Source organism: Syzygium oleosum, unplaced genomic scaffold (assembly GCF_021117445.2).
Source record: "Syzygium oleosum isolate NSW1041296 unplaced genomic scaffold, Sole_v2.1 Sole_v2.35, whole genome shotgun sequence".
Taxonomy (NCBI): domain Eukaryota; kingdom Viridiplantae; phylum Streptophyta; class Magnoliopsida; order Myrtales; family Myrtaceae; genus Syzygium; species Syzygium oleosum.
In genome coordinates, this window is record NW_026607519.1 from 1,267,898 (window position 1) to 1,294,690 (window position 26,793).

The 26,793-nt window shown below is 39.2% G+C and overlaps 2 protein-coding genes across 4 annotated transcripts; one reads left to right on the forward strand and one right to left on the reverse strand.

The window, feature by feature from the left end:
• Positions 1–13,382: 13,382 nt before the first annotated feature.
• On the forward strand, positions 13,383–13,811 carry LOC115676831 (uncharacterized). The gene has a single exon (XM_030599842.1). It carries the CDS (start codon positions 13,383–13,385, stop codon positions 13,809–13,811), a length of 429 nt encoding a protein of 142 aa, XP_030455702.1.
• Positions 13,812–16,288: 2,477 nt separating this feature from the next.
• Positions 16,289–20,490, reverse strand: LOC115676786 (probable phytol kinase 3, chloroplastic). 3 transcript variants are annotated; one of them, XM_030599779.2, is made up of 6 exons: positions 20,255–20,490; positions 17,754–17,821; positions 17,539–17,670; positions 17,160–17,275; positions 16,692–16,806; positions 16,289–16,605 (listed from the first exon to the last, which is right to left on the reverse strand). In XM_030599779.2, the coding sequence occupies exons 1-6, from the start codon at positions 20,369–20,371 to the stop codon at positions 16,428–16,430; spliced, it is 726 nt and encodes a 241-aa protein (XP_030455639.1). In that variant the 5' UTR covers positions 20,372–20,490; the 3' UTR covers positions 16,289–16,427. The 3 variants fall into 3 exon arrangements, with proteins under 3 accessions (XP_030455639.1, XP_030455642.1, XP_030455640.1); XM_030599782.2 differs by lacking the exons at positions 17,754–17,821; positions 20,255–20,490 and adding exons at positions 18,062–18,129; positions 18,565–20,235; XM_030599780.2 differs by lacking the exon at positions 20,255–20,490 and adding an exon at positions 18,565–20,232.
• Positions 20,491–26,793: the final 6,303 nt, after the last annotated feature.

Below are 26,793 nucleotides of genomic sequence, written 5' to 3' on the forward strand. Positions count from 1 at the left end.
TTTATTTGATAGTGATATTCTAGCCAAAAAATTAGCCAGGTAAAATATGATCGACGAAATGGGAAGCCTGCCGCATATACCTTTTCATTTCAAATTCGAAAATATTCAATGGGTGATATTCATTTTTTTGGCCAAATAATTAGCAAGGTAAAAGATGATCCATGCAGTGGGAAGCCTGCCACATAATCCTCATTTGAGTGTTTTTATTATTTTTTTAATAGTAAAATGTAAATTTTAGCTTTGTTTATAAATAAAACTTTATCTTATCATGCATATTACTCTTTACACTTTTCGCACAATAAGAAGTCACGCTATCTCTACCTCATAATATTTTGATGTCTTATCTAACCTAAGTTCAATCAATTATTATGCTCGATGATGGAATTTACGATCGATTTGTTCGTTTTCATGATCATTTAAGGTATTTTATGCTAAATAATATTCCATTAAAATTCATAATTTAGCTTAGTATATTTCAAATACAGTGCCATAACGTGAATGGTCGAACGTGCTTTTGCACCCCAGCACTACATGTATGAAGGCTTCAAGAACGACAAGTTCAACAAGATTTAAACAATAAAGGACGAATATTGTTAAATTTCTTCATTAAGATTAGCAAGATAAAGATGATTACAAATACAAATTTTGTTTGGTTGACTTATGAAAACTTCTTTTTATCATTATATAAAAGATATTAGATCGTTTTCCCCCGTTGGCCTAAGGACGGTCAAATCAATTTGTGCGAGTCTACATTAGCATGCCATGCGTTTAATTTGCCCAATATAAGGAAGCCACTCAACATACTATAAGGACAAAAAAAGACAAAGGGGTTTTACATAATAATAATAACAATAATAATAACAACAACCAAAATGGTTATGACGACGACGACGTATTATTCTTTTTTTTTTTCGTTTTCAAAATTAGATAAACTAATAGAAAAGAAAAAAAATCTATTATTTGTGATTTAATCATGTTTTTTTTTTGATGACTCCTGACGTACGCGTGTGACCCACCACCCGGCGCCACTTAAATCCTACGCTCCGATTCACTCCCACCCTTCTGGTTGGTGATCTAATCATGTATTCATCGAGGATAAAACAAAGAATCCTCAATTTGTGAAACAAAAATAAAACTTAAAAATTACTAATATATCAAAACATAGACAAGAAACCATGTTAAAAATGAAATCACATTCAAATTTATTTGATCAATCAAATTGTAAATTTTAAAAAATGCATATCCCTGATGATACTTTTATCAATTCCATAACTGGTAAGAAAAACTTCATATTATCATTCGTTCGATGAATAATACGCGTATTTGGATTTAGTATTACTTTATTTCTTTCGCAATTCTACTAACTATTAGTGATAATGAATATCATTTGTCATACCATCGATATGTCTATAACAGTTTGACAGTAGAATATTAAGGAATTTGAGAAACAATGCTCAGTTTATGACAAAAGGAAAATCAATAAGGAGATTATTTAACTTGAAAAGTACTTATCAAAAACCAGAAAGCAATAATGATATAATTATATTTTTCTGCAAAAGGGGGAACAAGATGAATAGCGTTTCAAAGTGGGACAAGCGTACTGAAAAGCATATTCGTGCTAATTACGATAAAACTTTCATTACCCATTTTTTTTATGCTAGTAATGTTTTTTTAATTTAATTCCACATGGTCACTGTGAATAAGAATCCACGTGTCAAGCTAATAGGAGAACATGGCCTGTATATATATATTGTATTTTAAAGAATTCGAACAGGACCCTTTTTACTGGGAAAATAAAAGAAAAAGATTTGACATTATCTATAAGTAATTTATGTGCCAAGTACCCCTGCACACCCTCCAAGTAACATGTTACTGCTTGAGAATCCTAATACACGGTCGACATGATGCTTAAACTTAGCCTACTCATATAAACAACATGTTCCCACCTCCAAATAATAAATTCGAAATTTATTAAAAAATTAAACAAATTTGAAAAAAAATTATTGAAATAACCCGTTTCATTGTATTCCCTTATGCTTGGTCAAAGAAACACATGCACCTGCCTTTGACTATACTTCACCATTAAATAATTAAATAGAGCATCGTAATATTTAAATGAAATTCGTATGCTTCTAATGGCACTGTCATGACCTAATACCATCTCCCCCTTTTGACTTGAAGCGGAATTGAGAAATTGCACAAAATTGTGATATCATATTTCCATTTGGATATTCCAATTCGCTTGCCCTAGATATGATTCATGACCATGAGATCTGATCATGCTTAGACTCGAAAGAACCAGGCCGTACTTTTGCACCAAAAAATCATGAAGAGTTATCGAGACAGCATTTGTTTGATTGTATTTTGTCAATAAATGGAAAAGTAATATGAATTTCTCGTGAATGTGAATGGTTAATCATTTCCCATTTCTTGGCTTCCACCTAGACTCAAAGTGACTGTTCTCCAAAAAAACAATACAATTTCCTTTAATTAGATAGAGGTTATTCAACAACGTAAACCCTAGAAAGGTCCTCAAGTCACGATGCTTGAAAGGTGAGAGTGTCTACTAAAGGGTCCGCAACACATTGATAAAAAATGGCATGCCACCACCACTAACTTAAGATTAACGATTTAAAAAATCTAGGGTTAAACAAATCCTAAGGAAAGGACCAACCTTGCACATGATCTTGAGACATGCCCACATGACAGATCCACAAACACATCTCTTGGACTTTCAAAGGGGGTCATGATTAAATTAGTCTCTCAAGCATAATCTTGTATTTGTAGATGAGCACGACCCTTTTGTTTAATAGACCTTTTTTTGTGAATCAAGTAAAGGAAATGAGTGAAGGGCTTGACCCCATGATGCAGAGTTTTATATAGTGCTCTAATGCTACGGAGCCAAGATTATGTGCAAGAATCTTTCTGCTTTGAGATTTAAGGGAGGTAAAAGCGATAGGTTCGATACCTCACATCGCTTTATATACATCAAAATCCAATGAACTTTTTTTGAAATTTTAGAAAGGATTTTGGGTATTGTAAATCATAAGTTGGGTAACTGATCTTTCTGTTTCTAACTTTTAGGGTTTTGGGTATTGTTACTGCGCCTCCTCCAGAAATATGGTCTAGTAAACTTATGGATTCATGACAGAATACGCTATATATAGGCGAAAATTATAAATGAAGAATTACAAATAGAATGTAACCAACAAAGAAAACTCCCCGAAAGAAAGAAGTTGCTAATTTGAATCCGGTAATGTAAGAGCATGTCTCGGAAAAAGGAATGATCCCTCAGGTTCAGGTTCCTGGTCCCTGCGCAAAGGAAAAAGAATTTTATGTCCTTCCTTTTTCGGGACGGCAATTAGGACCCAAGAATGAAACATTCCATCCTCTTCCCCTAAGGTAGGTCCTAAAGCTATGGCCTAAAAATCTTCTCTATAGCGACAGAAACCAATGATGACGGGCCTAGCCAAATTGTTTTCTCGAGTGCATGATTAGTGAGTGGTGTGGTCAGTCTCATGGAGATTGGTTCCAGGACTTGCCATTTTTAAACTCATACAAAAAAGGTCACATGAATCGGCATTCACAGACAAATGGTGGATAAGAACCTGGCTCCTTTCGGAATCAATTGATTATTAAACTGTTCTGTGGTGGTGATGGAGGACAAAGATGATAAGGTAATGTGATTTCACTCTGGTTGGTGGTTAAGTGGTTGTCATTATTGGGCCACATGCCAAGGGACTCCCAATTCATTTGCTGCTGGAATCCCCCCCACCAACCCGCCTACAGTGATGAAAGTGCTTGATTGGCTAGTTAGAGCTAGAGATGATGGAGATCAGGAGTGGGGAGAATCTCTATATCTAATGTCTATGCTTATTCAGATGCATCCTCATGAAGAATAGAGGAAGGGTTCATCAAATTTGCTTTTAAGGCTATGCATGACTATAGTGAATTTCTAACATTACAATCTTCTCTATAAGTTCGGTTAAATTACATATGTGTTTCACATGGGTAAAGAATAAAGATAATTGACGATGGAGATGAATTGATCGAGAATTGAATATGGTGTTTGGCAAACTGAATTGCATCACATCTGAAATTTGTTTTGATACACGGAAAACACAAACGTATCTGCTATTCAGTATACAAGTCTCAATGAAGATTTGGGGGTCCTCTTGAAAGGAATATAGGGCTTCAAAGTTTGTGTTTATAGTCTTTGACAGTTTGTCTCTATACACACATATGATTTCATATCCTTCTATAAATTCGGCGTGGTTGCTTCTAATGAGTGGCATTGGGTCTACACCTGTTGAGTTGAAATCCCAAACACTCGACCTATTATAATTTCAGGATGAGGAGATATGAAGTATCCGATAAACAATTTCCAATCCCAGGTTACCCTTCTATCAAAGAACATCTGGGGATGCTCTCAAGTGAATTGAACTTCATGTCTAGGAAAATACTCTCCCTCCTCAAGTCTCATTAAAATTTGTTCTTGAAGTAGAAATGACAATAACCGGGAATTAAAATCGGTGATCCCGAGTCTCAATGTCGAACTGTGTTAAGCAATTGTTCATTGATATTACGAGTCGGCAAACATGCTGAAGAGATCAACGGATCAATAATTGGCTAAAGTTGGGGGTTGCCCCCTGCCACTAGGGGAATTCGCGACGCGATATTCTTGTTCTTTTCGAAGAACTAGCCGCCGCAACTTGCAATATGGCCTCGCAATATGACATGCGTGCATCAATGTTATTCACTTTTTGTGGACTGAATTCAGGAATTCTCTACCTTGTTCGCAAAAATCCGTACCACGATTTAGGGCCATGCAAGTGCAACCATAAATGCAAAACAGAATATACAGATAGCGACGATACATGTGCTCTGGACGCACGACATGTTTCATCCTGTGAAAACCATGAACGAGCTAGACCCATCTCAGGAAGGATGTGGACACACGAAAAGGGCTCACTCCATCACACGATGCCAATGCGCGTGAGAAAGTTCTGGCGAAGTGTCTGTCTCGAAAGCGACTGGGAATGTGGATCGGTTGGGTGTAATGGGAGGTTGTAGGAAGAACGCGTTGTGTTCCTGTGCGAAGAACACGCGACACAGATAGAGAGACGTGAGGTTTTGTGAACTCTTCATTGAGGGGGTTTGGCAGTTTAAGCCATTTATTGGATGGGCCAATTCATAAAATAATGGCTCATGTGCATGTGTGCATGTGTGTGTGTGTGTGTGTGTGTGTGTGTGTGTGTGTGTGTGTGTGTTCATGGAGATTTGGAGGAGAAGTGGCAGGTTAGGGCTCATACGTGAGGAGTTGCAGCGTGGCATTCAATTCTGTCTTCCTAGTTTCTTGTCTATCCTTTATAGCTTCTCAAGCTGTGGATGGTCACCGTCAACTGTAACTTGACAATAGGAGAGAGGTCACACATGGGCATCAAGGACTGTCCTAACACCCGCCTTGCCAGGCGCTCGTGCTCGCGCTCCCGGCACGCACGCACGCACGCACTACGTGGCCCTATTCTGTTCCGAAGAATTCCGTGATGTTTTGTTTCTTTGGCATTCAAGAACGAAAGAGTCGAGAAGATGCGATCGATCAAGTTCAAAGGAAAGCAAATTACTTCTCGAGATAAAAGAGTGATCAATGGATGAGTTAGGACGACACTTTGTGAGAACTTTGGTCCTAGATGGTTGGACCGGGCCGGTCCCAGCATAATATTAGCCGAGAAGATCTTGAAACATAGATGTAAAATTTGGGGATTTAGGCCTATAAATCCCCAAGCTTAATCATTTTGTTATGAGCAGGGTCTTACAAAGCAAAACATATCCCGCAGGTCACTCAAATGACAGATTAATCGCGGAAAATCAAATCTCATCCTCTGCTTTCCACCGAGTTTCAATACTACGTGTGTATAACCACTGTTTGATAACTCAATCAACTGCTGCAAATTAAAAAAGTCAGGACTTCACGAGATGAAATTTGTGTGATAACTATAACTAACATTGAATGGAAAGATTTACCTAAGTAAAAAAAATCACTTAACGCGATAAGTAAGGGAGGGCCTACTTAATTCATTTATAGAAAAAGCAATTGATGGTAATTCTAATCTTGCCAATTATAATTGCTCAAATCTACCAATAATGGTTACGGCGTGTTTGGATAGGTTAAATGTAAATTTTGCGACAGACGCACTTTGAACTTTTTTAATGCAGACCATACACGTGGCACTTTCACAACATTTCAATTTTGATACGTAGATTCCCATGTAATTTTTCATTATTTTTAAAAAAAATTGATTATACTTTGATTTTTTTTTGCTCTTACTTAATCTTAAACAAGTAGGCCCTACAATTTCATGTATGGTAAGAATTAATAATATTTAGTTTCGATTTCCAATTATTATCAAAAACATTTTGATTCTATTTTCGCATTTAAAAATTTAGTGTTTGAAGTCACAGCACTTATCTTTCAATTTTACCAAGCGAGCCCTTAGAAAACCTACAAGATTAGAAAAGCTGGTTCAATTCTAATCTTGCCCCCTCTATAAAATTGAGATTCCAATATGGTTAATACTACGAAAAACCCCAAACTGGTATACTTGGGACAAATTTATCCTAAACTATTTTTTTGATCACAAAGAACCTCAAACTGGTACACCTGTGACAATTTTACCTCGAATTAATTTTTTGACCACCAAAAACCCCAAACTGGTACACATGTAACAATTTTACCCCGAACTAATTTTTAATCACCGAAAATCCTAAACTTGTACACCAGTGATAATTTTACGCTCCATTAGTTTTCGTTAAATTTTACTGTCAAATTGCTAAGTTTGGTGACACGTGATAGTTAACGGGTGTATCATTTTGAGGCTTTACCCCTCCGTTTGTCATTAGTTTACCAATTTGACGGACATTAACGGAGAGTAAATTTATCACAAATGTACCAATTTGGGGTTTTTATGGGTCAAAAAATTAGTTTGAGGTAAAATTGTCACAGGCATACCAGTTTAGGATTTTTGATTGTCAAAAAATTAGTTCGGGTTAAAATTGTTACAAGTGTACCAGTGTAGGGTTTTTGGTGGTCAAAAAAATAATTCAGGGTAAATTTATCATAGGTGTACCAGTTTGAGGTTTTTGGTGGTCAAAAAATTAGTTCGGCATAAAATTGTCACAGATATACTAGTTTGGGATTTTTCGTGGTATTAACCCGATTCCAATATTTGCCACCATCCATGAAGTTGCTATCAGCTGAAACCTCAAGACATATTTGTGAAATCAAGTTCTATTGATGACAAATCGATTCGGCATCGTTCCCAGTTTTCAACTTTGGATTCGCTCGCTCGTCCCTTGTGAAGGAAAAACAGACCCCAGATGACCTCCACGCAACATGAACTGAGACAAAAACAGAAGGCGCTTCTGGAGTTTTTCTATCTGTATCTTTTGAGATTTTTTCCCAGATGGGTACAAAGTTTAGAGATCCCAATGAAAAGCAATCGCTGGAGTGTCATTGTCATGGCACTTGCCAATGCTAGTTGTTGCGGGACCAGGGGCTCTGAATGTGACTCGTTTGGCTGCTCTTGCAACTTCCAACGATTGGCCTGTTTCTGGGGTGATTTGGACGTGCCTCTAGACAGTGCCAGAGAGTAGAGTCATCGGATTTTTCTCTTCCCCTATTGTCTGTAACTACTCCTAGGCTTGCAAAAGAAGAGGATATGAAAATAGAAAAAACAAGATCGTACTGAACTTTGTTCATCGGGACGTCCAAAATCCCACATTAAACGCGTAAGGCCTCGCGATTTTAATTAATAATACTCCTTTTGGGTTTGGCTCACGTATAATGAGCGAGGCTGTTACATTTATAGTTCGTCGCGACAATTCTGATTGAGCCTGTAAGTTCTCTTCTAACTAAAAAAAAAGACTCGTAAATTCTCTCTGTGAATTGCTTCCGCAAGATAGAGAGTACCGAAAGAAACGGGCAAATATGGCATTTGAAGAATGACCTATTGTGAAAACTTGCCCTCCAACGCATAGTCTGATTTATAAACAAGTTTTTGTTGATGTTTAGAGTCAGAGAGAAAACAACGACAAAGTGTTTATAGTGGCTCAACCCCAATTAGAGTTGTATGATATGTATTTATAGGAGTGACTAATTACAGAAATAATATATATAAAAACATAATTATGGAAATACCTCATAATACATATAAATTACACATTAATACTCCCCCTCAATCTGAAGTAGGTGTAACAACTGAGAGATTGGATCTCAATAACGTGTGACGCGGACTAGGTAGTCCCTTGGTGAAGATATCTGCCAATTGATCCGTTGTAGGCACGTAGCGAACATGTAGATCTCCGGAAGTAACTCATTCTCGAACAAAGCGGTAATCTAACTCAATATGTTTGGTGCACGCATGAAAAACAAGGTTGATAGCAAGATAGGTGGCAGAGATGTTGTCATAATAAACGGTGAGAGGACTATAAAGGGGGATCCCGAGCTTACGAAGTAAATAATGAATCCAAATAGTCTCAGCAACATAATGAGCGACAGCACGATACTCAGTCTCTGTACTAGAAGGAGCCACGGTGGATTGCTTCTTGGCACTCCATGAAACAAGATTGGTACCTAGAAAAACACAAAAATCCAAGGTGGACCGTCTAGTATCGGAGCATTCAGCCTAATCTGCACCCGCATAAGCAGTCAATGAAGTGGAAGAACACCGCTTAATGAGCAATTTATCGGTGGAGGTGCCAGCTAAATATCGGTATATACGTTTGACAGCCTGAAGATGAGGTAATTGTGGTTGATGCATGAATTGACTAACCAAATTCACAGTAAAACTAATATCTGGTCTGGTCATAGATACATACTGTAGAGCACCAACCATTTATTGATACAACGATAAAGTCTGTCGAGGAGAAGCGAGAACCTCACCATCGTTAGCGGACAATAAAGTCTTCGAGGCTAGAGGAGTAGATACAAGCTTGACCTTAACAAGGTCAAACTTGCGCAAAAGGCTATTAACATACTTGGTTTGAGATAAAAGTATATCGTCAGAGCGGTGATGAGCCTTAATGCTAAGGAAATAGTGAAGTAGTCCAAGATCCTTCATAGCAAATTCCTATGAGAGTCGAGTAATCAAAGACCGTAATAACTCGGGAGTATCATCGGTGACAAGGATATCATCAACATACAGTAGAAGATACACACGGCCTCGAGAAGAAGCATAGACGAATAACGAAGGATCGGCCTTACTCGCCATGAAGCCCAAAGATAATAAAAAGCTATTGAAGCAATGAAACCATGCACGTGGAGCTTGTTTTAAACCATAAATACATTTCTTGAGACGGCACACATGATTCGGGAATTCAGGATGAGAGAAATCAAGAGGTTGGCGCATATAAACTTTCTCACAAAGGATGCTGTGGAAAAGGACATTCTTGACATCAAGTTGACGTATGGTCCATCCCGAAGAAATCGCAATAAAGAGAACAACCCGAATTGTAGTGGGTTTAATGAATGGGCTAAAAGTCTCGTCATAGTCTAGTCTGGCTTGCTGCTTAAATCCCTATGCAACGAGGTGAGCTTTGAAGCGTTCCATCAGATTTTTCCTTAATCTTAAAAATCCATTTACAACCTACTAAATTCTTAGAAGGATCAGGTGGTACAAGATCCCACGTGTGATTTATGACCAAGGCATTAAATATGTCTGCCATGGCCGCTTACCAACGTAGGTCAAGAATGGCCTTAGAGTAGCAAGTCGGCGTCTCTTCATGAAAAGAATGAGAGAGATTAAAAATTTTTCTCGGTTTAGAAATTCCAAATTTGGCATTAGTCTGCATAGGATGAGTTGGAAGAGAAGAAATGGAAGTGGTGGGGCTAGATAGAGATGTAGCGGGGGTTTGCGGGTCTGTTATGGGAGGAATTTGGTCGAGAGATGAGTGAGGTTGGGACACAGTGATTGAGTTCGGAGGGAGGGTTGGTGGAGGTGAAAAAGAATTGGAAGTAGATTGGGTAGTTCGAAAGGAGGAGAGAGGCAAATTAGGAGGTTGGGCTTGAGAAGAAGAAAGAGGCGGATGAGGAGTTTGATGGCCAAAGGAGGTAGAAGGAAGAATAGATTGATTGGAATAAACAAAAAGTGAAGGAGTTGATCTAGAATAGTGAGGTACGGGACTAAGATTTGAAGGTTTTATTAAAAAGGGAAAATTCTATTAATCAAACCGAACATGATGACTGATAAAAACATGACCACTCGATCGATCAAGGCATCACATACCCAAGAAATATAGATGGCATAGAGTGAGGTGCTAGCTTATGAGAGACACAAGACAAAAGAAAAGGATAACAAGCACACTCAAAAACCCGAAAGAACAAGTAGTCAAACTTGAATCCAAATAAACAATGAAAAGGAGAAATATTAGATATGACAGGAGTGGGAAGTCGATTAATAATGTAGATAGCAGTGAGAAGAGCATCGACCCAATATGAAGGAGACATATGAGCATGGATTAATAAGGTTCGAGACATTTCAACTAAGTGTCTGATTTTATGATCCGATAGACCATTTTGAGATGGGGTGTGTGGACGTGAAAAACGTTGAATAATACCATTTTCACATAGGTTTGTTTGGAATGCATTACTGGTATATTCACCTCCCCCATCAGTTTGTAAAAATTTAATTTTGGTATTGCACAGATTTTCGATAAAACAACGAAAGCGATGAAAGTGTGTAGGCACTTCAGATTTATTTTTCACGGGAAATACCCAAGTGAACCGAGAATAATCATCAATGAATAACACAATGTATTTGAAACCAGAATCAGAGAAAATTGGAGTCGTCCATACATCAGAATGAATTACAACTAAAGGAAAAGATGCATGATGACTAACAGACTCAAAAGGCAATGGATGAGATTTGCCTACAAGACATGACTCACATGATACCGACTTATAACTAGAATTGCAAACATGACTCAAAGCTTGTTTATTTGGATGGCCAAGATGAGCATGCCAGCGAGTGAGTGAAGCAGAGGAAGCCATGATAAGATGTGAATGAGATGACACCATTGAGTTGGAAATCGGATAAAGACCATGAGAAGAATCAGCGTGGAGGAGAACTTTCCCGATTTGTTTGTCCTTCAAAGAAAAAGATGAACCATTAAAATCAATGGTACAAGAATGTTTACGGCAGAGTTGAGCAACTGAGAGGAGATTGCGAGCAAGATTAGGAACATGATAGATGGGAGATAATAATAAATATCGAGAACCAGTATGTAAAAAGGCTTCATCGACTTGTTTAACAAGCAATGAACCATCACCAATCGAGATTTTTGTCAAATCGTAAAAAAGGTCTAGGATTTAGGATGTTACCAATATCACCAGTCATGTGTGCCGATGTTCCACTGTCAAGATACCAAGTTGAATTAGAAGTCTCACCAACCGATAGAGCTAAGAACGAGTTCGACATATCAGTAGTAGCGGTAAAAAGCATGGTTGAATCGTTGGCGACATTGTAGTGTGGTGTGCCCGACTTCGTTACATATTTGGCAAGTAAGATGAGGCTTAGATCCGAGAATACCTCCTTGTGTGAAAGAGGGAACAGAGGGCTTCGAACCACCACGAGACCGACCGAAGGAGGTGGAGGAGGCATAGGGAGCCGATAATGATTTCGAACTAAACCGATCATAGGAAGATTGCCAACTCGATTTATCACACGAGAATCGTCCACCTTGTCCTCGACCAGATCTATGACCTCTAAAATTACGTCCATTTTGAGGTCCTCGAAATGGTGGACTAGGTGAAGTGGTATGACTGATCAAAGCATGATGAATATCGGATGAAGATGATGCACTCGATTTTCGGAGAAATTGTTCTTCTTGGATGAGGAGGCGTGACCGTAGATCATTAAAAGAGAGAATTGTAGGTCCGTTTGTGACCATGGTGACAAAATGATCATACTCAGACGGAAGCCTATTGACGGCTTGAATCACCAAGTTCTTATTAGAGACGAAGCAATTAATTGCGGTGAGAGAGTCCGCAATTGACTTTAGTTGCTGAAGATAATCAGACATTGACTGATCGGCTTTCTTCACAGCATTCTGAAAATCCAATTTTAGTCCAATTTCTTTGGCCGCGCAGTGATCGATAAAACGTTGTCCTAGAGCAAGCCAAATCTCCCGAGATGTCTGAAGGTCGTGAACTTCATGGAAAATCTCGACTGTGAGGGTCGAGTTGATCCAACTACGAATGCATTGATCTGTCTTTACCCAAGTGGAATATGAGGTATTGAACACTACAGTGCTAGTCTGATCATTGATAAGCTTTGGCGAACACGGAAAAGAACTATCCACATAGCCCAGCAGATTGTTGTAGATTAAAATAGATTCAAACTGAGATTTCCACAAAAGATAATTGTTTGCATTAAGTTTGATGGAGACGAGACTTGTGATTTTTGGGAAGAACAAGAGATGACAAGGATGATTGTACAATCATAATTTGAGCAGTAGCAGAGATCAGAGCAGCAGTGAAGAGGGAAATAGAGGTGAAAGTGGGCGCCATATTATCAGGACGCTATGGGGAATTGGGATTAACAGAAAAAATAGATGGTGGGTAAAGAGATGGTAGAGAAGGAGAAAAATTTAGAGATATATCGGACATTGTTGAGATAGTAATTGGAGCAAGGGAAGTGTTGATTTGGGGTAGAGATGTTGAAGAATTCGATCCGTTTTCTTGCTCTGATACCATGTTGATGTTTAGAGTCAGAGAGAAAACAACGACAAAGTGTTTATGGTAGCTCAATCCCAATTAGGGTTGTATGATATGTATTTATAGGGGTGACTAATTATAGAAAGGGTGCAGATAGAAACATAATTACGGAAATACCCCATAATACATATAAATTACACATTAATAGTTTTCATATGAATAACATTGTTGGGATATAAACTATGAATCTATGAATTTCTCCTTCGTTATGCACACGGGCAAACTAATTTTGCCATTTGTTTCCACATTAGCTGTCGAAGATCCTGGTCAGAGAGATCCAGCTGATAACTAAAAAACCCGTTTCAATTGTTCACTGTGGCTAATGTTTGATGGATCGGATATAATTCTGGATAAGATAAAATCCTTTCCTAGTGTTTGGGGCAATTCGAAATCCGTATTATAAGGATGTTACAATTTGAATAAAAAAGTCCCACCAAGGAGATGGGATAAATCAAGATATGTTTGATATTAAACTACCAAAACTAGCATGAGTCGCTGCGTGCAGCCACCACCTCCAGTAATAGCATTGCCAGCCAGCGCATGAGGACCACCACCACAATAGCTGATCATTGTTGCCTTCGACCAACGAGTGGGGACGGCCAGATCGCCGATGTTCAGGGTCACATCCCCAACCGAGGCCGTGATGTCTACTTGCAACCTCCTTGACACCCTCTCCCATGTCTTCTCCCACCACGGTTCCGCCTCCACCCCCGACACCTTCGTCCAATTTGGGGAATTTGCCACCGCTGTCCTCCACAGCCTCCTCATAGTCATCTCCTACAGCCCCTTCAATTGCGACAAGTGCGATATCATCTACGCCTTGATCGACATCGTCAAGAGCCCCAATTCGCCTCCAAGGTCCATCAAAGATGCTTTAAAGGCGCTCTTCAGGGCCTCTCTTTCTGCCCTCAACAGATCCACATGGGTCTGGCTTGGCTTTGTGGTTTCGCTGTTTGGACTACTCCTAAAGGAAGGGAGGGTTGGATTGGTGGAGGCCGCCGGCAGTCGTGGCACAGATCGCAGGGTGCGAAGAGAGTGAAGAGGCCTTCCGAAATGTGTCAGGAGTTGGGGTTTTGGTTGACTTGTTGGATGTCGCGACGGGTTCGTGCATGGTCTCTTCAATCCTATCTCATGTGCACTAAAGATTTTTCATAATCTGGAGAATTTCTAATCCCTTTTATCATATCCTATTTCAATTCACGTTCATAAAACCAAACGCAGCAACAGTAAACTTGAGGAAGTTGGAACATGGGCCGATCTAGTACATTAGAGTTGGGCTGAATTTAAGTAGTTAATTATCATTAGGTTGAATTAAGAGTCAACCATTGTTATTCAATACAACAATGATCAGGAAAAAGGACCCGGGACTTTGAACTCTTAAGAATGCGGCCTTGTTCGACTCGTTCAGAATGAGGAGGCCGAACCACCGATTTATGTGACCTGAGCTTATTTGGGCCTTTGTCTCATAGGCGGCTTTCTGACCATAGAGCGAAGACGAAGCAACAAGATTATGATTTTTAACGATTATTTTTAGAAAAATGTACTAAATGTTTGAATATTTTATCCAAAGCTGTTTGACTGGCTTCATTAGCATGGGGAGTGAAATCTCATGATTAAATGACGTGTTGCTATTCAAGTTTTTGTTTGGAATTTTGGATTGTGATAAGTATAGGTTTTTTGAAGGCCGTAGCAGAGAGGTGTTTAGGGATGGGCACGGGGCACAATATTATGATCCGTGCCCCTGGTGCCCCGCCTTATTCGGGGCTAATCGGCCAGCAAATGGAAAATGGGTTGATGGATCGGTAAATTTTTGCGGTGCGGGGCGGGGCCGGGCGGGGCGGGTATTAACCTCGCCTCACCTTGTGAATCCGCCTGCAAAGCAACTTGCAAGAAATATTAATAATAAGTACATTACTTGAACACAAACCATCTAATACATAATACTTATTGCTGAGCGAGTCATCATCTGTCATGGCCATTCACTTCCTTTACAAACTTTGTTGCCTTGGTGCACGGGGCAGTTCGTCCCTTCACGGTGCGGGGACTGTGATCTTTGGCCTTGCCCTGTCCCGTTCCCATTCCTGAGGTGTTTATTAAACACTACATAAAAGCTGCAACATTTTTTTGGATGATTACCGCTTGAAGTTGCACCATATCTCTCAACGACTGGTATAACCGTGCCTGAACTGGAAATGTGATGCGTTGAAGCTGTTCTGTGAAGTGTTGTAAATTACACGTTTGGTAATACACGTTTGAAAGCTAGGACACCTCAAAGTTTCAATGAGGCTGCTTCCTAAAAGCAGATGTAGTCGGTAGATTGTTTGATAGCTGGAGTTATTGTAGTCGGTAAAACTTTTGCTTTAGAAGCAAGACTTAGAAGTTGATGTAGTGGGTAAATCGTTTATGAATATAACAAGATATTACGGAACCAAGCGTAAACAAATTGTGTTGGAATTTAATCGTCGACAAAGCTTGAGTACGCAAAGATGATACGCCGGAATTTAATTGACGATGTAACACCTAGGATAAAGGTACAAGCTAGAATTTGATTGAGGACGCGGATCTAGAAATTACAGCTAAGAAACATGCCGAAATTTAGTCGATGACGCGAGTTTGAAAAATAAAAGTATAGTGCAAGAAAGTAAAGATAATTGAAATATAGTAGATTTGTTTGATTTGTGTGGGGGCTCTCTAGTAGATGGGTGATGGTATTTATAGTGATAGTGCTAAAACTGCTCCCGAGCAATTTCCAGCTGTTGCATCCATGTTCTTCTATCCCTGAAAGTTTTGCACCCATGTTCTCACGACGACATGATCTAGTTCACGAGCGTTTATTCCTTTAAAATGCATATTAGTTGCTACATGATCTCAATTGCTTTGTTCCCTAGTAACTTCTAATAGATAACCGTATCTTGATGCTCTTTATGTATTCAGCTTTCTTTTAACATCTTAACCACTTACCGATCCCTACTTATCGATACTCTTGTCGATTGTCGTTGATCAAACATCGCCATAGGTCGATAACCAGCTGGTGACAATTGTTGCTATGTGCCAACATTGATACCAATTTAAGTCATCGACATTGGGTCCCGTGCTTATCAATGTTTAATGTTCTAGTCATGTGTTTACTCATGTCAACAACCTAGTCACTTTTTGGTGCAACACCGATGTTTCTACCTCAAGCCAAGTTTGAGACATTCCGAAGCATGTTTAGAGTTTCACAAAAATTGATAGAAAGGAGTGTTGAAGTTTTGATAAACTACTCTAGAAAAGCCTACACTCTAGTCTTGTAGGTGGTAGTCGAAGTTTGTGGTCAAGGTTAAAAACAAGAAGAAAATCTCAGACAAATGCAGAGATGATTTGCGGTAAAAGTAGGTGATTGGAGCCTACAAGATAAGATAGACTTGGATGTACTGTCATGAACACAGAAAAGAAACCAACTACCAAAACTAAACCCATCAGCCCTGTCATCCTTTCTGAGTAAAGTTAAATTGTTTTCTCCCACCCTTTGCTGTGTTGTCCCACAAACATCCATGCGCTCGCATTCATATCAAAATGCATTCCAAATTCCAACACAAAATTCTATTATCTTTACACCGACGATTGTGCTTTCTTTTTCCTTGAAAAGAAACGGTTATAATGAATGTTAAACTACCTAAAAAACAAGGCTCCCCAGCAATGCACAGGTTAAGGGAACCGTGAGATTGTCGTCAAGCTGAGAGCTCAGAGAATGTGATTCCACCAGTGCAGAAGCCAGAGACACCATCAAGAAACCCGAAACCATCTCCCAACTTCCTCGGATATAACCAAATGAAGAAAAATAGGACATAAACCTTGTAAACATAAGCAAATTGTACCCAGTCAGGGCACCACTCAAGCAGATATACACAGAATCCTAAAACACCCAACTGAAGATTACCCGAGAGACGCTAAGAACCCAGCACAGCCCATTGCAATGCTACCAGCTAACGATTTGTTGCGGTTGTAAGGAATTTTATGTTGGCCAAGCCGCCTTCCAATAATGTCTGCAAAACCTGAAAACATGCAAAAGCAGGTGTCTCAGTGTAGGCTCGCCTGTTTTTAATTTTAGGATGTTCAGGCGAATTATGTAAATCTTCGAACCGACAACCACTTTTCTTGTCACACAGTTTGATATCTATGTATCGTTCTAAGCCTTGACCAAGGATAACATCATCTATTCTATTGAATTGAGGAGATACCTTCATACCATTATAATTTTTGGCATTAACCACTGTAAAAATACTTCTCAAGATTAGACCAATGACATTGAAGAAGTCCTCAGTATGTCCTCCCTTAGATTTTGCAATTACAACGTTGATATGCCGGTATAACAAGCAAGAAAGAATAGGAGTTCAGATTACTACACCATCTCCAGCGCAGAGGTTGCATATTGCTGCAATTGCTATTGGCGAAGTCCTCCAGTAATATGCACAAGCGAATGTAATTGTGAGAGCATAGTATAGCGGCCCTTCAAGAAGTTCCCTGAAAGAGAGATCAAGATAATTTCAAGGTTTCAGAAGTTCAGTAATATTTCAAGGAAGCAAAAAAGAGAAGGAAACCCACAAATGACCAATAATGAAAATTTAAGCTAGATCAAATTGCTTGATAGAGTAGATCACTTATTGAGTAACTAATTTAGGAAATCGGTATTGTAATTATGGTAATATAGGGGATGTAATCTTATCAAACCTAGTTCACTTCTGTTGTCAATGCAATGCGGATACTAAATAACTCGAGTTACAAACCGGTGTTGCCCGAATCTGCTCATAGACTTCACTGTCGCTTCATCTTTCCAAATACCAGATCCCACAAGAAGCATGCGTATGATGTTAACCCCCGGAATTGTAGCAGCTAACAGCGCACCTCGATGCCCAGAACTGCAATTTATTAGCAATAGCCACTTCACCAAACAAATAATCCTGCAGGAACTTTGAAAAAAGTCGCATAGTCTTGAAATTACCTGAACAATGGCCAGCAAAGCATGAAAACTAATCCAAAGCTTACATGCAAAAGCTTCCTGTTAAGTTTCTATATGAGGAAAAAAACAAAGACATTTAGATGTAACGAACAGCTTGACAACAGCAATCAACTCCAGAACTACTTTGTCTACAGGGACTGCTTTGCGATGTGATTTGTTTTTTTTAATAATCTACGGCACGGATGTGGAGGCCCTGCTATCCGAAGGCTTATAGAACACTCAGCAAACCCCTTAGACGGGTTAAGTCAAGATCTTAGGCTTTGAAAAAAGTCGCGTAGTCTTGAAATTACCTGAACAATGGCCAGCAAAGCATGAAAACTAATCCGAAGCTTACATGCAGAAGTTTCCAGTTAAGTTTCTAAATGAGGAAAAAAACAAAGACATTTAGATGTAATAGACAGCTTGAAAACAGCAATCAACTCTAGAACTACTTTGTTTACAGGGACTGCTTCGAGATGCGATTCTTTTTTTTTAATAATCTATAGCACAGAGCGGAGACCTGGCTATCTGAAAGCTCATAAAACACTCAGCAAGCCCCATAGACGGGTTAAGTCAAGATCTTCGGCATGTGCAGGTGGCCATGACTTAGTTTGCGAGTGATTAATGGGGTTTGAAAGGATGATCTCCAGTTCCTCAGTAAAAATCCCTCTGACACCCCGACCCAGGGTTATTAGAGATGCGAGTAAAATTTGGTCTCAGGAGTAAAAGGAAATATCTGAGCATCCTGAGACAACATCGTCGGCAGGAAAATCATCAAACAAGGAAAGAAAGAAAGGTGTAATCCTATCCGAACCTGATCAAAGAGGCCTAGGTTAGCTGTTTCTTCAAACAGCCAGAGAACCGAGAGAGCGATGCCGCTGGACACGGCTGTAGCAAGTGCATCGGACACGACCGGATTCTGATGGAGCATTATGACAGCTGGTGAAGTCGCCGAACTGAGGTTGGATGAGGAGGAGGATAGAGAACCAAATTAGGTGCTCCCTCCCATTCTTCTCCCAACTTTCCTATCCTTTCCCAAACAAGAGAAAATCCCAAATTTTCACCCAGTTCTTCCCCTTCATTTATTTCATATCCATTCTGTCCTTTCCAAACAAAAAGTAAGAGTCTTGTCTTGTCTTTTTTCTTCTGTGTTCCTAACTACTACCCTTCCAAAAGGTAATGAATAGTCACGAAAGTGATGCCTCCTTCAGTGCCTCAAATATGAACAAAAAAGGAAGTTGGCCGAATTCTACCACGTGATAAAGAGTCTATCAAGTGCAGGTGGTACAAGAACAATTAATTTTGAGTGCAAGTAGGGCATTTTCACTAATCTGTCCTCAAAATCATGTATTAATCTCTTTAAAACTAATCCAAAACTTACACGCACAAACTTCCTATTAAGCTTCTAAATGAGGGGAAAAACAAAGGCATTTAGGTGTAACGAACAGCTTGAAAACCGCAATCAAATCCAGAACTACTTTGTTTATAGGGACTGTTTCAAGATGCAAATTTTTTCTTTTAAATTTAGGGCATGGATGTGGAAACCGGCTACCTGAACATTCATGGAATACTCTACAAATCTCATGATTAGTTAACTCTAGTCTTTAGCATTTGCAGGTGGCTATGTTAGGTGGGATTTGAACATGTAACCTCCATTCCTCAGCTAAAAATTATCGACACTCATAACCAACCGAGTTTTTCCCGGGTTATTTGAGATGCAAATGAAATTTGGTCTCATGATTAAAATGAAACAACCAGGCATCCTGAGACAGCATTTTTAGTAGTAGAGATGTAAAAAGAAAAACGTTCAAACCAAATGAAAACCCGATCTCAAAATGACCCGAAATTGGTAGTAAGTAAAACAACGGGCTTATGATAATGTGGTTCGGTTTCGGTCATAACTTCAAAATGCAATATGGAGCTTGTTTCGAAACCAAAGCAATTAGAGAAAGTGGTATTTACTAATCCAATTTGAGCTCGAGTTTCATCGACGTCATCAATCGTGTCTACAATGAATTTGTCAAGCTCGTCTACGTTTACGCTGCCATTATGTGGATGCGAGCTCCGCTGTTGGAGCGGAGGGACAAGATCGAATGATTCAGAGTAAGAGAGAAGCGATCGCTCGTGGCTCTGCGCAATGGTTTGAAGCACCGGTCGGAGGCCGCATCTGCGAGGAAGTTGTTGGAGCTGTCGCTCAACACGTTTCACGTTGTATCTAAGGTCGAGAAAACTGATAAGGAGCTACCAAGCGTGCCTGTTGATTGGTCGAATGGGGATGTGAACCCCGCAGAAATTGGCTCCTCCACGAGTAACGCAGATCTATGAAAAAGGACAACCCGACCATATTTGGTTTGGGTACTACGTGGGTCGGGTCACAAAATCCTTAATGTCCGAATCGGATTGGGGTATAAATGAAGACCCAAATCGAACTGGCCCATTGACACTCTAGTCAACAAGAAAAATCATCGCACAAGCAAAGGAAGACGGAGTAATCGTATCCGAACCTGGTCAAAGAGGCCTCGCTTAGCCGTTTCTTCAAACAACCGGAGAACCGAGAGAGCAATGCTGCCCGACACGGCCGTAGCGAGTGCATCGGACACGACAGGGTTCTGGTGGAGCATAATGACCGCCGGAGAAGTCTTCAAACTGAGGTTGGATGGTGAGGAGGAGGAGGGAGAGGACAGAATGAAGGGTGAGATTGCAAGTCCTTAGAAGTTAGGAAAATAGGTTCAAGTCACGTCGCGGAGCTCGATAGCTGGCAGTGAATTCAACTGAAGCAGCCCTCGTTTTGGTTTGTAGGGCCGGCGCCAATAGGACTTGAGTGGTGCTCAAATTTTGCAGGTCTCATAGTCATTCCTAGTTTAGATTTGTTGTGCACAATTTAGGGGAATGAAAATAGTGGCTGTGATCAATTTAATAGAAGAGAAGTACAATGTGTATTTTTTGTTGGGAATTTCCTGGAGAAAAAATGCATGCAGGATATGTGTTTGAAATTAAATGGGATTATTACAGTAATTAGGTACACAGGCACTGTGTCTATTAATTGAATTAGATACCCTAAATCCGAAAGAGGTCCAAAACTTTATCCCAAAAGAACTCATATTGCTTTTTTGGCTAGAATCCCAAAAGAACTCATTACTAGCCCGTAGCCCCAATTATTTAAGGCTACGTTTAATAACCCGGATGAAATTTAGGATATGATAACATTTATTTTATCTTGTATTTGGTTTCTACCCAAAATAGGATAAAGTCGAATGTAAGATGGACATAGCCTGGACAAAAATATCCCATGGGGAAGGTGTGATAAAAGTGGATATGATTTCTTATATTTTTCTCAAATTACAAAATTCTTAAATTAATAAAATTAAATAATAATTAAATATAAATAATGTTTGAATTTGAATATAAAATAGAAAATTAAAAATAACAACAAAAAATAATGGCAATTTTCCTTTTTATTTATTTTCATTTGTATTTATATATTTGAATTTCTTTCTATCCTATAATATATATTCTATATATATTTAGTATTTAAATTTATCACATAATTTAGGTATATTAGTATATTTTATTATTTAATAAAATTTTATTTAGGAATGATGGAAAGGCGAGAAAATCGAAGCATTATACTTTTCAGAATCGCAAAGGTAAATGATCATATTTTCTCTCTCTGATGAGATTCAACATTTGCTAGCTGATCTACCTCGCCGATGTTACCGTAACGCATTTATATTTGTTGTTATAGTCGAACCTATAACTCTAGAATACTACAATGAGCTCTTTTGCTGTTGAAGATTTAGATCGTATAACAATCATGGATTTATTGATAGAGGTTATCTTCGCTTGTGCATTTGTGGTTTCTTTAGCAGTAGATCTTGAGAGATTTTCATTATTTTCGTTCGTGCATTTTCAAGTTCATTTACATTGATATGCTGTTCATATCAAACAATGGACATAATAGGAATGAAAATGTCCGACTTTATTACTGCCATTCACCAAACAATGAATAACATATAACGAAATTCTTGGATTTCATTTCCAATTCTGTCCAGTCCTATCCCGACTAGGAATTCAGGTGACCAACGTAGCCTAAGAGGACCAAAAAGAAAAAAAACAATAGGAAAAAGAAGATGAAACCGCAGCTACACCTACTCCGAAAGGAAACCAGGTTGTTTGAGGGATAAAGAATGGTCACACATTTTCCCCAATTTGAAAGGAAGCCCTAACACAAGCCCCTTTAGTCTACAGCCTTAGGTGGTTACCTTATTCGATAGTGAATATTTTACATGCCAAACTATTAGTAAGCTACTAAAGTCTAGTTGTTTACACCAAAAAGTAAAAAAAATCATGGAAATAGGCATCGGGAGCTTTGGCGTCGGTAACTTACCGCTAGTTCACAACTTACCGATAGTGGGTGAGCAAAAGATTGGCATCAGTAGCTTACTGATAGTTAGGTGTCAATGACAAAACTGCTTATGGATAAGGGTGGTTATTTGAACGTGGAGAGTGCCTAGAAAATAGGAAGATAATAACCACTGTTAGGAAGTTACTTTTTATTTAAAATTTAAAAGTTGTAAACGCTTGTACGAGATTATAAATATCCCAAGTTTGTATATTGTAAAGCCCCCCTCAACAACAGAACTTACGTTCTTTATCAGTTTATCTTTCTTTTATCTTTACATTTCCTGCACTCGTACCTTTACATTTGGCCAAGGCCATTATTTTCCTGCAATTTACAAGCTTTAATTCTTTAGGAGTAGTTCTAATGCTCAGATTCACGTCGCCGAGTCGTCCTCCGATATGAATCTTCATCCTTGGTGCTTCGTCGTCGAGTCAAATCCCGGCATAGTACCGCCGCTCTTTCAAGCTTCGTCCTCGAGTCAAATTCCGTCGAAGTTTGTTTCGATAGTACTTCCTAAACTTTTCCGTCGAGTCAAACTCCGGTTTGGTTTAGGTTTGTATAATTCCACGTTGATTTTTATGATCGCTTGGATATTTCCTGTCAAATCACCACAGAACCCGTCCTTCAATTAAAAGCCGAAGATCCATTTTCGGTGTTTGTTTCCTTACGAATTAAATTACGGAGAAACACTAGTTGAGAAAAATGAAAAAAAATTCCCTTGGTTTATTACTTTTTCAAGTTAGCATTCATTCTGTCTTGTGCAAGAATTAAGGAGTTTTCTTTATCGTACAAAACCTTTTTTCTGTTAAGAAGTTTTTATCTTTGCATCGTTTTCCTTTTACTTAAAACAAATTCACCATAGCAACATATTTGTTTCACGTTTTTATCCAATTACTTTCGGGTTGAACATTTATACGTTAATTGCTCTCTTCACTTTCGTCACAATTTTCTAAGCATTAAAATAACAATCAACATTATTGAGTGGCAAGGTTCGGTCGCACATTCAACATATCATTCGGACGATTAGCTAGCCTTGCGGCTGCAAAAGGATTAGACGTCCCCCCATGCTTCGGTATCTATTGTCCGGGGAGGCTATTTTCATTTAGGAAAAATAAAGAAAAAGCGAAAGAAATGACACATTTATCCTTCAAAAAACCATTACAAAGATGTTTGAATTCGTAGTTATAGGTCAAGGCAAGGGTAAATATGTCATTTGGCTGCAATTCCCGACTTATTTTTTTTTATGTTATATCAAATTTGGAGAGAACCAAATCAAAAGCGCCCTAGAGAAACTAAATCTCCAACGATTTTTAACCCAAATTTTCCTATGCTTTCCAAAACAAGAGAAAATCCCGATTCTTCCCCCTCTTCTTCTCCATCTTTTCTTTTCCTACCCACTCTCTCCTTTCCAAACGAAAGTTAAGAGTCGTGACTTCTTTCTCTTTTGCTTTCGTTACTACACTTCCAAAAGGCAATGAAGAGTTACCAAAGTGGGAAGAAACCTACTATGCAACAAAGAGTTCATCAGGCAAACTGTTGACAAACGTTTTGGTAGCATGGGTGCAGATGCAATGGTACATTCATAATTGATTTTGAGTGCAAGTGGGGGGGTTTTTACAAATGCGTGCCCTCAAAATCATGCATTAATCTCTTTAAAATGAATAATTGGATTATTCAATCATTACTTATATATTTCTCGCATATTATCTATTGCGTAATGTATGTATTTGCCGCGTTTTTGTACTAGCAGAAGTCCAATGACAACTTATAGGAGAACATGTCATTCACAGACTAATAGACAAGGAGTTATTGTGGCATGAATGTTGTAGACCAGCAGTGCAATTGGGCGTCGCGTTATAATTATTGTGATGACCTAACTCATTCGTCGGTGGCACAGCCTTCGGCAGGCATTTTTTCTAAAAGTTGAAATACGTGACAGCTTAAAATAAAACTCAAACTTTAAAATTGAAATAGGCGACAAACTAAGTTACGTGACAAAAAAATTGTAGTGATAGAATATTTTTAACTAATTAATTGAAACTAGTTTGAAGATGAAGAACATGACCGTGATCTCTTGGAGAACCTCTTTGCTTTATATAATACTGTAGATCTTTGAGAAAAGTCAACGGGTAATATGTTCTAGAATGAACTGGTCCTAAGAAAATACAACAAAACAACTCATTATAGGAATAAAATGCATTTAAAATTATTGTACATAATCATTTATGCCAAGTGAGGGTTGCTGTTTTGAACTGATGCAGAAGATAATGAATTTTGCAATTAAAATCTAGCGTGAGACCAAAAAAATTACTAGAGAAGTCAACGAAGAACAATAAAAAACACTAGAGATTAACGTGGTTTAGTCTGAGTGTCGATATCTACTCCATGGGAAGGTCAACCGCAAAAAAAGCACTATCGATCGTAGAGTTACACAATTATATTTAATCACTCAATCTCTTATGTGATTCCAAATACCGAATACACCAAATTTCACAAGCTCTTGTGATTCTCTCACTGAGTTTCGCAGGAAAACCCTAAGAAAAAAAATCTCACAAAGTTGTGTTCGTGTATCTCAAAAAAGGTCTAAAAATTTGATTCTAAAACCGAGTGGCTTCGAGGGTCGGCGTGACATTCAAGTGCCCGCCCAAGTTGGGCCAGGAGCCCTGGACATGCGTAGTGAAAACTGTACAATCCGAACAAGTAGGCGGCAGCGGGAACCTAGACAGATTTATCTGCAAGCCAGAGGCTAGGCCGAATGCCCAGCCATGAGCCCGACCAATGCCCTATAGCATTTTGGCTATCGGGTCATTTGGCCAGTAGCCGGAGCACCTAGTCCTTTCCACATTCCTCCCCCACAATGCCTCCTAACATGCCTCAGACTTACCTTAATATCCGCACTTCGGTACAACCCCGAATTTGGGTAGAACTTTGAGCACAAATCTCCATCTTGGCTCAAACGTTCGCAACCAAAGGATAGTTCTTTTCTTCCATGCCGGCTCTCCCAACTCTCTTGACGGGCGTTCAAGCTCCGACGATGCCAACTGAGCTCTAGCAAAGCTCGAGCTTCGCTATAGGAGTAGATTTCGTCATCATATTTGCCGGATGCTCTGTCACGATCTTCTTCACTACAACCATACCCTTCACCACAATATCTCGAAAGAAATGTTACTTTATATTTATATGCTTAGTTTGCTTATGATAAATAGGATCAAGCCCACATATATCGCACCTTGGTTGTCACAATATATAATAACACTTTTATGTGGTAAAATTGCTATTTCGGTACTTTTAATTCGATTTTAAATTCAATTGTTCCAATATAGTTCTGAACCTTTGAGGACACTTCCAATATAGTCCTCGAAGTGAAGACTCACCTAAAATTGCCGATGTAGTAGTCTAGCCATCGCTAGCCATCCTACGTGGCACATCGGCGATTTGACGTGGACAACTTCACTTGAAACAACTTCATTTTGCTTAAGTTTTTAATTTTCTATTATTTTTTCTTTTCTTTCCTTTTCTACAAACTGTTTATCTTCTTCTTTCCTGTGGATTGTCTCCAACCTCTAAGAACAATAATCGGCTCAGAGCCTCCACGCTTGGCTCTCGTCAATTGAGTCTGCGTGCTTCCAAGTTGGGTCGATTTGCTGTAGCACCCCCTAATCTCATCCATCAGACCCTCGACAATGAGTTAAAATATCTTAGTGCCTCGAGCTCCATATTGGGATGGAGCTCAAGCCACTAGATTTGAGGATTGAGATCAATGTCGCTAGATCCAAGGCTCGAGTTCGATATCGCAACAAAGCTCGAGCCCTCCAGATCTGGGGCTTGAGCTCAACGTTGCGTTGGAGGTCAAGGTCGTCAAGCTTTACCGAGATCTCGAAGCCGCCAAGGCCAATGGCAAATAGAGCTGGGTAGGGGGCGTTTTGTTCCTATGAGCAAGCATTGACAAGCGTATGTTGGTGCTCATTGGACGCATTCGGAGATGACGCCGTGCTCCAATGGTGATAGTGACGGTGACGTGCGGCGATGACAGCGGATGGCTCTAGGTAGAGCAAAGATTGGGGAGTCAACGAAAATGACCTTTAGGCTGCTATCAATGAACACCTTCTTCTTGGTGGTGCACCAATCTCTAAGGACCTCGAAGGTAGAGCTAGAGTTCTTTAGCGCTTTACTAGGTGTTAAGAAAACATTCTTATGGAATTTTGATGATTCCAAAACCATCATTAGTACTGATATCTACTATGATAAGTGCAGATGTTGATGTCAAGATGAACTGTGAGAATATCGATGGTTTCTACGAGATCAGCGAAGACCACAAAGATCTTTACGGTAGGAGAACAAGTTCTCATATGATGAGATGGTCATGGAGACTCAGAGGTACTGGGGTCGATCTTTTGTCTATATGATGTCTTTGGATTCTGACATACTCAAAAGGATCATTGGATTAACATTGGACAGATCAATAGACTGGTGATACCGAGCACATTCTGATAATGAGCATTGGATCGTGATGATATCAAGTCTCTAGTGATGCTAGTAACGCATTCGTCCGAAGATGATTGGTGGATAAAGAAGACATAGCCATTACAAGTTGAGAAACCACAACAGTAGAACCGGGAAAAGATTAGAAAAGCAACTAAC